Source organism: Sinocyclocheilus anshuiensis, unplaced genomic scaffold (genome assembly GCF_001515605.1).
Source record: "Sinocyclocheilus anshuiensis isolate Anshui unplaced genomic scaffold, SAMN03320099.WGS_v1.1 scaffold1500, whole genome shotgun sequence".
Classification (NCBI taxonomy): Eukaryota; Metazoa; Chordata; class Actinopteri; order Cypriniformes; family Cyprinidae; genus Sinocyclocheilus; species Sinocyclocheilus anshuiensis.
In genome coordinates, this window is record NW_015537960.1 from 1,300,864 (window position 1) to 1,314,697 (window position 13,834).

Consider the following 13,834-nt stretch of genomic DNA (forward strand, 5'->3'; position numbering starts at 1 on the left):
ATATATATATATATATATAATGTTACACAAAAATAAACCTAGAGTGAGAAATATGGACAACTAGCCCCGGCCTCCCCTGCTTATTTAGTGGTTTATTAGATGCTGAGATATTACAGTACAGTTTCAGAGTTTGAGTTCTGACCATCAGTGGTGTTTACCCGTCTCTGTCCTGAACATTAACATCAGCACCAGCTGTGATTAACAGTGAAGCTGCAGCTGTGTCTCCAGTTATGACCGATACGATCATGAGGGGCGTCCCGAATATCAACCTGAGGCATTATGAGGTGTAAATCAGGTACAACTACAACCAGACACTGAATGTTTATGTTTATGTCCTCTCACCTCACATCCGTCCTGTATGAGGTACTGCAGGAGAGGCAGGTGTCCTCCAGCTGCGGCCTAGTACAGAGCGCAGCAGCCCGATCCGTCCCGAGAGCTCCCCTTCACCACATCCAGGTGGAAACACGTGAGCATCAGGCTGATTACACACACACACACACACACACACACACACACACACAAGACCAACATGTTCACACCATGAGAAACACACAAAAGAGCTGATAGCACTGGAAGAAAAGCTCCCCTGTCTTTACCACTCCTTTATCACTGATGCACCAAAAGCTGAACTCCACTAGAACACAAAACACATGATAGATAGATAGATAGATAGATCTAGAGTAAAGTCCAGCTTATCAGGAACTTCTACATACAACTCATTCTCATTTTTATTTGGTTTAACTTCATATCCTAAAATAACAAAAACTGAAGAAAAAAAAAATAATGACTATAAAATATATATATACATATTAAAAATAATACTAATAAAAATTACAAAAACACAAAATTACTAAAACTTTAACAAAGTAAAATGAAAATGCACAATATAAAAAAAAACTAATTGAAAAAGAATTAAAAGTATAGTAGTATCTCACTGATATTAAAATAGCACTGGTGTGAGCCCTGATGATTTATTTATAATTATTTTATTCATTTTTTTTTCCAATTCATGTTTATTTGTATAATGCTTTTCACAATACGTATCATTTTAAAGTAGGTTTACAGGAGATACATGTTTCTACATTACAATTAAGAGTAATTTGTTATCAGAGGTGACTGTTAAAGCGATGTTCATATGGCAGAAATTTACTGTTTTAGGATAATACAAATCATGCAGTAAATTAATGATGTATTCAAGCAGAAACGATGAACACGATTAAGGCAATGATTACATGAGTGACGAGACGTGGCCAAGTATGGTGACCCATACTTGGAATTAGTGCTCTGCATTTATCCATCCGAAGTGCACACACACAGCAGTGAACACACACACCTCTCTAACCATTAGGCCACGACTTCCCATTACATGTTGTGATCATAACGATTATAATGTAAGGAAAAAATAATAATTAACTTAATAATTTGCCACTCCTGGTTTTTGCAAATTTGAAAAAACATGTCTTTGAGAATGTCTAAATATATATCCAAATCCACAACTTAATAAAACTAAGAATTTATGTCTAAAAACAACTAGAGAAACCATGGAATTGCAGATGTTTTTCTTTTTTTTTTTACTCCCACCAGATGGCATAAATCTGCCTTCAAAAATTGGATTTAAAAGGCATTGTCTCTATTTTAACATGAAATACTGCCATAATTGAAAAGTAATATAAAAATATTAGGAAAACAATTATTTCCAATGGAAAAAATTATCATAACTATTGCATAAATAGTAATTAGTATCATGAAATTATCTCAAAATACAAAAGAAAAAATATTATTATTGAACAAAAATTTATTACATTGATTTTAATGAAAATAAAAAAATGTTACATTTCAGGTGTTCGGTGACTTTTGACCGTGAACAACACAAGTGAGACCCCCAAATGAACAATAGCCAGAGGGTTAAACACCTATATATTATAAAACTACAAATGAAATACCTATAGTATAAATCAGGGCTGTCCAAACTCGGTCCTGGAGGGCCGGTGTCCTGCAGAGTTTAGCTCCAACCCCAATTAAATACACCTGAACCAGCTAATCAAGCTCTTACTAGTCATACTACAAACTTCAGGTGTGTTGAGGCAAGTTAGAGCTAAACTCTGCAGGACACCGGCCCTCCAGGACCGAGTTTGGACAGCCCTGGTATAAATGGTCAAATGCATATTACCTGCAGGGTCCACTGGCAATATGAACCTTAAAATCAATAAATAAACCGATCCAACTGAATACTCAATGTTTTGATAGGCTGAATCGCTATTGTTGCTATAACAACAGCTGCCGTATAGGCCTACATGTGAAGTGTGTGGAATGTAAGTTATAAGGGAGGCCGGGGCTAGTTGTCACACTATTTAGTGAAAATATTTCTCAGTGTAGGCATATATTTGAAATTCAATTTGTGTATACACATACAAACCTTAACGTCTTGACTACATTTCCATCATTATTACCCAGAAAAAGAAGAAGAAGAAAAAAACAGTTAAACGCATATTCTTGCTGGCCATGTTATCACATTAAAATATGATGACGATGGAATTGATCTGTTTTGTCTGGTTGTATATGTGACCATGCGCAGCTGGCCGGTGGATTAACTGGATAAACCGAGCAAATCATGCGCCTGCGGTCTCGACAGCGCTCCTGTCCTGAGTGCGCACACGAGAGCGCAGAGCCACAGCACACCGGCGTTTCCAGTAGCGTGGGGTTCCAGCACATTTCCAACTTTACTGAGGTTTTGAGGGTGTTTTTGGACACATGCACGAGCACAAAGGACTGATACGTGTGATCGGTCCTTATGGGAGTGAGTTTGTGAACTTCTTATAATAATCACATGCGCGCAGCTGCTCATTATGGCTGGAAACAGCGAGATCTCTGAAGGAGAACTCAAGAGAGAGGAGGAATCTGATGATCTGTTTGAGTTTGGAGATGATCTGGAGCTCAATCAGTTTGATGGACTGCCATATTCCTCCAGATACTACAGACTCCTACAGGAGAGGAAAACTCTGCGTGTTTGGAAATACAGACATGAATTCATGACTTTGCTGGAAAATAATCAGATTCTTATAGTCTCAGGCACAACAAAGACTGGCAAAAGCACACAGGTGAGTGTTTGAGACGTATGCATGCTTATTAATCACATTTCTATCACTTTTTGCTGTTGGTAGGATGCCAGACAGATGTCTAAACTATTCAATAAATTCAAGCTATATCGATTTGTTTACTAAATTTGGCTGTACCTTCTTATCTGGAATATACCATTGCTTTGGCATTCACCATGGTGTTAAAAGTCAACAAGCTCAGATTTTAGGAGAATCTCAAGAAAGTGTGTAAATATAGCATCTGCTTTAACTGCATCACACTAATAATGCTGGAGAAGCACTAAAAATAGCCTGGAGAAATATAAGGCCTCACTGCCATGAACACTTTAGAGTTTGAGAGCTTGAACTTTGCTTTTCTTTTTCTTTTCTTTTTTTACTATGGAAATCAATATGCTATTGAACAAGACTGAGTCCTGTCACAGTTGTACATTGTTGGTAGTTATTGTTTTATTATTGTCGCTTTGTGAAAATTAAAGTCTAGCTATTAATACTGTTTATGACTAATCAATTGAGAAAATGGACTGTTGTACATATCTTGGAATAACTAGGCATCATGTAATTATTATTTATATCTTGTATTGGATTCACAAATCTCCTCAGCTTTATATAATTTGTCAGTAAATTCATTAAATGCCATTCCATTGCAGTTCAGATTCCAGACATGCTTAAAATTGAACATAATAGATGAACAATGCATAGTTTCAGCAGTGCTTGTACATGATATGAGTTTCATACCTGCTGTTTTGAGGTCTCTCTGTCTCTCAATGCATGTGACCTGATCATGACGTCTTAAATCTGAGCAAATATACTTTACTAATCATTTTAAGTGAGGTCATCAGTTCTGTGTGGTGAGACTGTTTGCTGTGAGTCAGCTGCAACCATTGTGTTGAACCCTATGAACAAACACTATCCATTCAGCTGATGGTTCGGTCAGTCGTAACAGACTTTTTGCCTCTGCTTTCATTTTTATATCATTTCAGTTTAGCAATTGTAAAAGAAAAAAAAATATTTTAGAAATAATACATTTATTTAGTTTTACACTTCTAAAAGTTTGAAATAGTTAAGATTTGGTCATGTTTTTGAAATAATCTCTTATGCTCTGCAATATCAACCAATATCAATATCGATAATAATAAGAACCATTAATATTAATAATAGTGCACCAATAATAATAAATCAGCGGTTTAGATGATTTCTGAAGGATCATGTGACACTGAAGACTGGAGTAATGATGCTGAAAATTCAGCTTTTCATCACAGAAATAAATTACATTTTAAAATATATTCAAATAGAAAAGTTTGTTTAAATTGTAACAATATTTCATAAAAGTTTTACTGTATTTTTATCAAATATAAATGCAGCCTTGCATAAGAGACTGCTTTCAAAAACATTAAAATGTCATAATTATTCCAAACTTTGACTGGTAGTGTAGGTAGTTTTATTTATTTATTTATTTTAAAATATGAAAGTCTTAATATGCAATTTAGCATTTCAGGAATGTTTAAGGATACTCGAAACAAGTACTACTGATTAAGAACTGATTTTTGTTTTTCAGCAAAAACAGATCCACAAAAAAAAAAAATAGAATAAAATAATAATAAAAAAAAAGTGATGGGATTTTTTCATGTGTTTTATCATCTGGAAAGTTACAGATCAGTAGAATCTGTGTTGATTTGGCATTTTTGCACATTTTGCATATTGCATTTTACGATTTGCAGTTTGTAAATGTGCGGATGCGTGTGCATTGTGTGTTAAGTGGAAATAGGAAGCCTTGCATCTGTTCAGTTCACCCGACCTGCCTGTCCTCAGCAGATGCTGTTGAGATTTCCCCAGACTGCTCAGGCTGAAGGTCTAAACCTGCAGCTGTTAAACAAGTCAAGGATGGCTCTTAATGTGGACCAACTGCAGAGAAAGCCATCCACAGGATACTGAAATAACTGTCATATTTGATTAACATTTTTTTTTTTTTCTGAAGGCTTCTGTAATGTTGTAGTCGAGTGCATCCAGGTGCTGATAGTATGTGTTCATGTCTTCAGATCCCTCAGTGGTGTGCAGAGTTCTGTCTGTCTGCGCAGTACCAGCACGGTGTGGTGGTGTGCAGTCAGATCCAGAGGCGGCAGGCTGTCGATTTGGCCCTCCGTGTTGCAGACGAGATGGACGTAAACATCGGCCACGAGATTGGATACAGCATCCCGCTGGAGACGTGCTGCTCCAACGATACTATTCTCAGGTCTGTGTGAAACTCGCATGCATGCAGCCCTCGAAAGTGTGAAAAACCGCACTGAAATGATCCACACTGTTACTGAAGGTTTTCGAGTTGGGGATATTTTAGTTTTGTGCTTTGGTTTGCCCAGCTAAAGCATGAGAAGAATGTGCCGTCTTCTCAAATGTCTGAAATACTTGAGGCCTTTTTGCTTTATTATACGGGTCACTGGAAGGCAGCGAGGCATTTCTCGGTCTCTCGCTTTGCTGTAGATTTGGTTATGGTGGATAGCGCTACTGAATAATCTCTGCCAATGTGTTTTTTTTGGGGGGGGGGTATAGGGTATTTTTAACACTATTAAAAATAATAGTGTTTTGGCGTGCTTGATTTATAATAATAAAATTAAATGTAATATACATCAATATTCATTGATACCTTAAATCATGTAATTTATTGAGAAGTGTACTATTACTTTGATCAGATGATAGAAAAACATCCTTTTAATTTTATTTTATAAAGAAATATCTGATCTAATCAAATTACTTTATTTTATTTTATTATAGAAAAATTTCTAGTCAAATATGTCTAAAACAAAAAAATTGTAGAAAAACATCTAATCGAATATTATTTTATTTTATTACAGAAATATGTCTAATCAAATGTCTAAAACATTTAAATAAAAAACATAGGAAAAAATGTTATTTTATTTCATAAAGAATTGTTTGATCAAATGTCTTGTTTTATTTTAAAAAGCATCTAATCAAATGTCTTATTTTATAGAAATATTTCTAGTCAAATGTCTAAAAACATTTTTTAAAAATCCATATTTTAGTTTATAAAGAAATGTCTAATTAAATGTCTTATGATGTTATAGAATTATGTATATAACATAATGTCTTTTCAAATGTCTAAAAACATGTTAATAAAAAATTTAACATGTTTTAAAAAAAAAATTTAAATTCATACAAAAATTTATTTTATAAAGACATCTATTTAAATGTCTTATTTTATTTTATTATAGAAATATGTCAAGTCAAATATGTCTAAAAACATATAAATAGAAACAAATATATGTATGTGCATCTTTCTACATCTGCATATTTTGTAGCACAGGGCTGTCCAAACTCGGTCCTGGAGGGCCGGTGTCCTGCAGAGTTTAGCTCCAACCCTAATTAAACACACCTGAACCAGCTAATCAAGCTCTTACTAGGCATAGAAACTTCCAGTCAGGTGTGTTGAGGCAAGTTGGAGCTAAACTCTGCAGGACACCGGCCCTCCAGGACCGAGTTTGGACAGCCCTGTTGTAGCATATTTATCTGTAAATGTCAAAGCCTAAACTACGTCTTGGTTGCAGGTTCTGCACTGATGACGTCCTGCTGCGGGAGATGATGTCAGACCCCATGCTGGAGCATTATGGGGTGGTGGTGATAGACCAGGCCCACGAGAGGACCGTGAGCACTGACGTTCTCCTGGGCCTGCTGAGAGAGGTGCTTCTCCAGCAGCCCGAGCTCAGAGTGGTGGTCCTGTCCGCTCCGCCTGCTTCAGACACGCTCCTCACACACTACGGGAACGTCCCATGCCTGCACCTGGACGCCCCGTGCGCCGGGGAAGTGATCCACAGCAACAGCAGCAGCGCTGATAGCTTCTATTCGGCTCTGAGACTCGCGCTGGAGGTCCATCGGTCCAGAGAGCCAGGAGACGTAGCTGTGTTTTTAGCATCTGTGCAGGTGAGATGAAACATGTTCGTGGATTAGAACAACCCATGATCCTTTATGCGTTACAGTTTATTGTAGCAATAATGCAAGCATAAATTATCTAGACAATCAACCAGCGTTAACCTGGGATGATCCTGGAACTGGAGAATTGCGTATTAACACTAAAAGTGAATATTTGATGAATGAATGAAGGAATGAATGAATGCATGCATGCATGCATGCATGCTCACTGACCAAATAGATAAGAGAATTTATGTGTTGATTTTTACACTAATGTTCCGAGGTTTTTATGTTTTTGAAAGAAGTATCAGCCAGTGCTGCATTTATTTGAGCAAAAATACAATAAAAACTGTAAAATTGTGAAATAATTTAGCAATTTAAATGAACTGTTTTCTATTTGAATATATTGTAAAATGTAATTTATTCCTGTGATGCAAAGCTGAATTTTCAGCATCATTACTCCAGTCTTCAGTGTCACATGATCCTTCAGAAATCATTCTAATATGCTGATTCGCTGCTCAAGAAACATTTCTGATTATTGTTGAAAACAGTTGTGCTGCTTTCATATTTTTGTGGAAACCGTGATTATTTGATGAAAAGAAAGTTCAAAAGAACAGCATTTATTTGAAACCGAAATCTTTTGTACATTATAAAACATTATACTATCACTTTACTGTCACAACTGTCCACCATCAAATGCCTCTGTGATATTCTGGTGTGTAAACATGATATGAGCCCCATCTTCAAGTTGCTTTTCTAATAGCACACCAACAAGGGAACTAGTTGCATACAGAAAATGGGGTTGGAGTTTGTTCAAATCCCTAATTGTAACTTTTATCAGTATTAATAGTGATGCTTGCTGTAGCAAACAGCACTAACACAATGTTCTCCATTTGGTGTTCAGCACGGTCAGCAGCGTCTGAATGAATACGTCCACTCGGCTCTTTCATTGTTACTGTGGCTCTGCCCTTTAAAATCACATTAATCAAATCATATATCTAATTGAGGTGAGGTGTGCTGTTACTTTTCTAACCCGTTATGATTTTCATCTGCTGGATGATAAAATGGGTGTAAAAATCCAAGACTTTCAATAAATGAGGGACCTAAGCCATATTCAGAGACCAGAATATCACAGAAACATCAGTGTGCAGGACTCTTTTCACACAAGACTGTAAGAAACCACCTAGCAACCACCCAAAACACCTTAGAAACCACATAGAAATGACCAAGGATCTATCCAGAATACCCTAGCAACAATGAAGCAACCCCCAGAATGCCCTAGCAACCACCTAGCAATGACTGAGAAACCACCCAGAACACCCTAGCAAACACCTAGAATACCCTAGAAACCACATAGCAACAACTAATCATCATCACGAATACCCTAGAAACCACCTAGCAATGACCAAGCAGCCATTTAGAATATCCTAACAACCACCTAGCTACTGCTCAGAACACCCTAGCAACCACCTAACAACCACCCAGAACACCCTAGCAACCACCTATTATACCTTAACAACCATTTGAACACCCTAGTAACCACCCAGAACTTAGAAACCATATAACAATGACTAAGCAATCGTCCAAAATACCCTAGCAACAACTAAGCAACACCCAGAATAGCGACCGCCAAGCAAAGAAACCACCCAGAACACCCTAGCAAACACCTAGCAACCACCAAGAATACCCTATCAACCATTAGAACACCCTAGCAACCACATAGCAACAACTAATCATCATCCAGAATACCCTAGCAACCACCCAGAACTTAGAAACCACGTAGCAATGACCAAGCAGCCATTCAGAAATCCCTAACAACCACCTAGCTACTGCCCAGAGCACCCTAGCAACCACCTAACAACCACCCAGAACACCCTAGCAACCACCTAGTATACCCTAACAACCAATTGAACACTCTAGTAGAACTTAGAAACCATCTAGCAATGACTAAACAATCATCCAAAATCCCCTAGCAACCACCCAGAACCCTAGCAACCACCTAGCAATGACCAAGCAACCATCCAGAATACCATAGCGACCACCAAGCAACGAAAAAGCAACATTCAGAATACGCTTGCATCCACCCAGAACAACCTAGCAACCATCTTGCACTGCACCGCTCATTTTTCTCTCGGAACATGTGTAGAAATCTTTATTGTGATTAAAAGGGGTGTTCTGTTGATTGTGCGTGTCTGTCTCTCTGTATGTGTGTATGTGTTTCAGGAGGTGGTCTGTGCCTGTAATATTCTCACTACTAAGAAACCACCCAGAACACCCTAGCAAACACCTAGCAACCACCAAGAATACCCTATCAACCATTAGAACACCCTAGCAACCACATAGCAACAACTAATCATCATCCAGAATACCCTAGCAACCACCCAGAACTTAGAAACCACGTAGCAATGACCAAGCAGCCATTCAGAAATCCCTAACAACCACCTAGCTACTGCCCAGAGCACCCTAGCAACCACCTAACAACCACCCAGAACACCCTAGCAACCACCTAGTATACCCTAACAACCAATTGAACACTCTAGTAGAACTTAGAAACCATCTAGCAATGACTAAACAATCATCCAAAATCCCCTAGCAACCACCCAGAACCCTAGCAACCACCTAGCAATGACCAAGCAACCATCCAGAATACCATAGCGACCACCAAGCAACGAAAAAGCAACATTCAGAATACGCTTGCATCCACCCAGAACAACCTAGCAACCATCTTGCACTGCACCGCTCATTTTTCTCTCGGAACATGTGTAGAAATCTTTATTGTGATTAAAAGGGGTGTTCTGTTGATTGTGCGTGTCTGTCTCTCTGTATGTGTGTATGTGTTTCAGGAGGTGGTCTGTGCCTGTAATATTCTCACTAAAGAAGCGTCCAGGATGAGTGTATCTCTGGGAGAGCTGATAGCTGTACCACTGTGTCCCGGACACACCGGAATGTGTCCACAAATCACAGAAAGCCCACAGAAGAGAAGGCGGGTCTTCATTTCCTGTAGCCAATCAGAGGATCTGTTTTGGCTGGTAGACACTATTACATTTGTCATCGATACTGGAGTGGAGAAGAGATTAGTGAGTGTGCTGAAAAGTTTGGTTTACTGCATTTTGTTTTTGCAGATTTTCGAATCAAAAGTTTGCTATTTTGCAAATATATTTGAGTAGCCAAAATAATACTTATCTGCAAGCCTTGTGACTGTAAATTCATATTTTCTGTGTGGTATTGTCTGTAGGTGTATAACCCACGAGTGAGAGCCAGTTCAGAGGTCATCCGACCCATCAGTAAATGTCAAGCCGAAATCCGTAAACGACTGACTGGATCAACAGGTGCGTACATTTTTGCCATTCATTTGACATTCACCTGTTTTTTTTTTAAAGATCCTCTATATTAAAACTATGAACCTGCAATGCATTAGTATATATTAGTATATATACTATAGATGTATGATGTTAAATAGAAGAAAAAAACAATCCAGTTCAGTATTCAAATTCAGTATGTATTCATATATATATATATTCATTCATTCATTCATTGTAATGTCTTAAACATTTATGCATATATATATAAGACATATATGACATTAAAAATGAATGAATGAATAAATGTTTATAAGACTTTATAAATGTATAGTGAATCACTGCTGAATGTGTTTGTTTGAAGGGAAGTGCTTCTGTTTGTATCCTGAGGACGTTCAGCTGCCCGCTGAGATCCCTCCTCGCATTCTGGAGTCCAACATCACGTCCACGGCGCTCTATCTGAAGAGGATGGAGACGGCCGGGATCGGACACTGTGACTTCATCAGCAGACCCGGTGGGTGAGATTTCATTTCACAGTGGCATATGAGAGCTTTAGAGAGGTTTGTCAACATTCAACTTTACTGATGAGTAGGATGTCAGTAAACTATGAAAGGCCATTTCCGCCATGAAATAAAAAAGGTAATAATTTTGAGATATAAACTCAGAATTCAGACTTTTTTTTCTTGCAATTCCGTGTCTCGCAATTCTCTCTTTTGTTTCTACCATGGAATAAAAAATAAAAATGTAATTGCGAATATTTATCTAACAAGTCTGACTTTGTCTTGTAATTGACCCTTCACAAATGTAGTAATTTTTTAAAAGAAATTCAAACAATAAATACCGTTTTGTGGCTCTTTAATGTGTCGTGACAGATCGCTGTAGCACCTCAGTTCAAGATCCGATTATCTCTTCCTCTTTACTAGTTATAGCCAGGGTTGCCAGGTTTCCAAAGAAAACCCGCCCAATCGCTACTCAAAACGAGCCCAAAACTAGCCCAATCGCATGTCGAGGGGGTCCCCAGTTAAAAATCGCGTTCCAGGGGGTAAATATCATGTTATTGGAGTCGCTTCAACCCGCAGACATGAAAAACAACCCACGGCAACAGTGTTAAGTAGCCCAATTCCGCGGGAAAACCGCAGACTTGGCAACACTGGTTATAGCATGAAATAAACACGAATGAACATCAGAAGGTAACTTGTTTCAACTGCAGAAAGACGTCAATACACCGTTTTTCAAGTTCAAGTCCACTGACATTAATCTACTCTCCTGTCTGGTTTGTTTGTTGAACGAAATGGCAGATTTGGTGTTATGAATGGTCAGATCGCCTGTCAATCAAACTCCCAGCGAAGGGTCAATTGTGAGTTTATATCCTACAATTCTGACACAATTCGGACTGATTTAATAGACTCGCTGTTCTGAGTTTATATCTTGTAAAATCCCACAATCCTGAGTTTGTCTTTAAAATCTCACAATTCTGAATATTTATCTTGCAATTCTGAATTTCTCTCACAATTCTGGGTTTATATCTCGTAATTCTGAATTGTGAGGAAAGAAAGTAGTTATCTTTTTCATTTGTAATTATCTTTTAAAGTTTTTTTTATTTTTATTTTTTTATCCAAGCTTCCATAATAAACACGACTGATAGAATGCGGTAGGATGAGTCTGTCAAGTCTCACTGTAGTCTATAATTGTTGCATATATGAAGGTGTATGGATGGGTTTCTGGTTTCTAGCTGGTGTTCGGTCATGCGTGGGTTTGCTGAACTGACAGCTCTGCTGTCTGCTGGGTTTAGACTCATTGTTTCTGGTCAATGTTTGGATGGTGGGAAGCTCAGAGGAGAAAGAGAAATTCATTAGTGACCCAACAGACACAATACACAGGAAGAGAAAAGCTCACTCAGTGTGGAAACATGGAGAACTGGCTGTCTATATCAAGTGATTTATTTTTAGAAATGCCAGAGACAACTGCCCACCCACACTTGTTTCATTAGTTAGCACGTTTGATAAGTCACAGAAGGACACATTTGCATGCTTTGATTTCCACTTCCAGATCCTGAGGGCCTCATGCAGGCGTTGGAGGAGCTCGATTATCTTGCTGCTTTGGACAACGATGGAAACCTGTCTGAGATGGGCATCATCATGTCAGAGCTTCCTCTGGATCCGCAGATGGCGAAGGCTCTGTTAGCATCCTGTGAGTTCGACTGCGCTAGCGAGATGCTAACCATCGCTGCAATGCTCACAGGTAATGCTTGAACACATACTGTAAAATGTAGCCGACTGATTTTCAGTGACTAATAATCCGTCGACCATGTGTTACAGATTTTTCTTCTTCTTCTTCTTCTTCTTATTATTATTATTATTATATTAATATTTTTCATATTTATTATTAGTATAAGACATTAAAATTAATTATAAACTTTTATACATTTTTTATGTCATGTATGTGTGTGTATATATAGAGACATTGAAATTAGAAATATAATATTTTATATACTATTAATATAATTATATATATTTATATAAATGTATTATTTATATATTATAAAAATGTATTATAATATTATGTATAAATTATATATTGTCAAACCAAAATTTATTCAGACACCTTCAACGTTTCACACATTATCACAGTTTATTCACTATAGTTTATAAAATGGTAATAAAATATGATAAGAACTCAAAGTTAAACTGTGTCAGAACAAATTCATCTTGATAATGTCAGATAACACTTAAGCAAAACATGGTCAGGTCAAAGTGTCTGAATAATTTTTGGTCCCAAATTTGTTACCAATTTTACTGGTAGTCCATTGTATGAGGAATTTTTGGGTATAATATGTCACATAATATGTGAGAGTTATATAAATATAATATGTCTCAGTTTTTTATTTTGCTATCCTCACATAAATGAACTATAGTGTCCTGCACCCACTAGTAAAAAAATACCAAAAATTATATCTGGTCTCTGAATATTTTTTGGTTTGACTGTATATCCTTATTTTCACACTTAATTATGCCCATTAAAATGTATTTTACAAGTTTTTGTTACTTTCACTGTTAATTTTTTTTGCTCTGTGGTACATCATCTTTAATTTAATACAAAATATTAAATATTATATTTTTGGTTTGACTGTAAATGTATTATTATAGAAATATATATTTCAGAATATATATATATATAGAGAGAGAGAGAGAGATGGATATGTATTAAAAAACATGCTCAAACTCCACCATATGTTTTGTGATCCATCTGCCTTTATGCATCTGTTTCCATCAGCACCAAGCTGCTTCATCGAGCCTCCCGTTGGCATGGTAACAGAAGTCATGCGCTGTCATGTGAAGTTCCAGCATCCTGAGGGCGACCACTTCACCCTCATCAACATTTACAACACCTTCAAACGCAGCCAGAAGGAACCATGTGAGTGACACGCTTTCTCTCATGGATGGGCAGGTGAAGAGCAAGGGTGTGTTAAACGTCTGTCTGTGTGTGTGTGTGTGTGTGTGTGTGTGTGTGTGTGTGTGTGTG

The 13,834-nt window shown here is 37.4% G+C and overlaps 1 protein-coding gene across 1 annotated transcript in view; it reads left to right on the forward strand.

Annotated features, from left to right (window-relative positions):
• Positions 1–2,149: 2,149 nt before the first annotated feature.
• dhx32a (DEAH (Asp-Glu-Ala-His) box polypeptide 32a) overlaps positions 2,150–13,834 on the forward strand; it is a 15,361-nt gene continuing 3,676 nt past the window's right edge. Inside the window, exons 1-8 of the mRNA XM_016458179.1 lie at positions 2,150–3,098; positions 5,132–5,325; positions 6,653–7,025; positions 9,857–10,090; positions 10,249–10,342; positions 10,677–10,826; positions 12,362–12,553; positions 13,586–13,726. Of these exons, the coding sequence (XP_016313665.1) occupies positions 2,847–3,098; positions 5,132–5,325; positions 6,653–7,025; positions 9,857–10,090; positions 10,249–10,342; positions 10,677–10,826; positions 12,362–12,553; positions 13,586–13,726 (1,630 nt within the window). The 5' untranslated portion in view covers positions 2,150–2,846. The remainder of the gene's footprint in view (positions 3,099–5,131; positions 5,326–6,652; positions 7,026–9,856; positions 10,091–10,248; positions 10,343–10,676; positions 10,827–12,361; positions 12,554–13,585; positions 13,727–13,834) is intronic.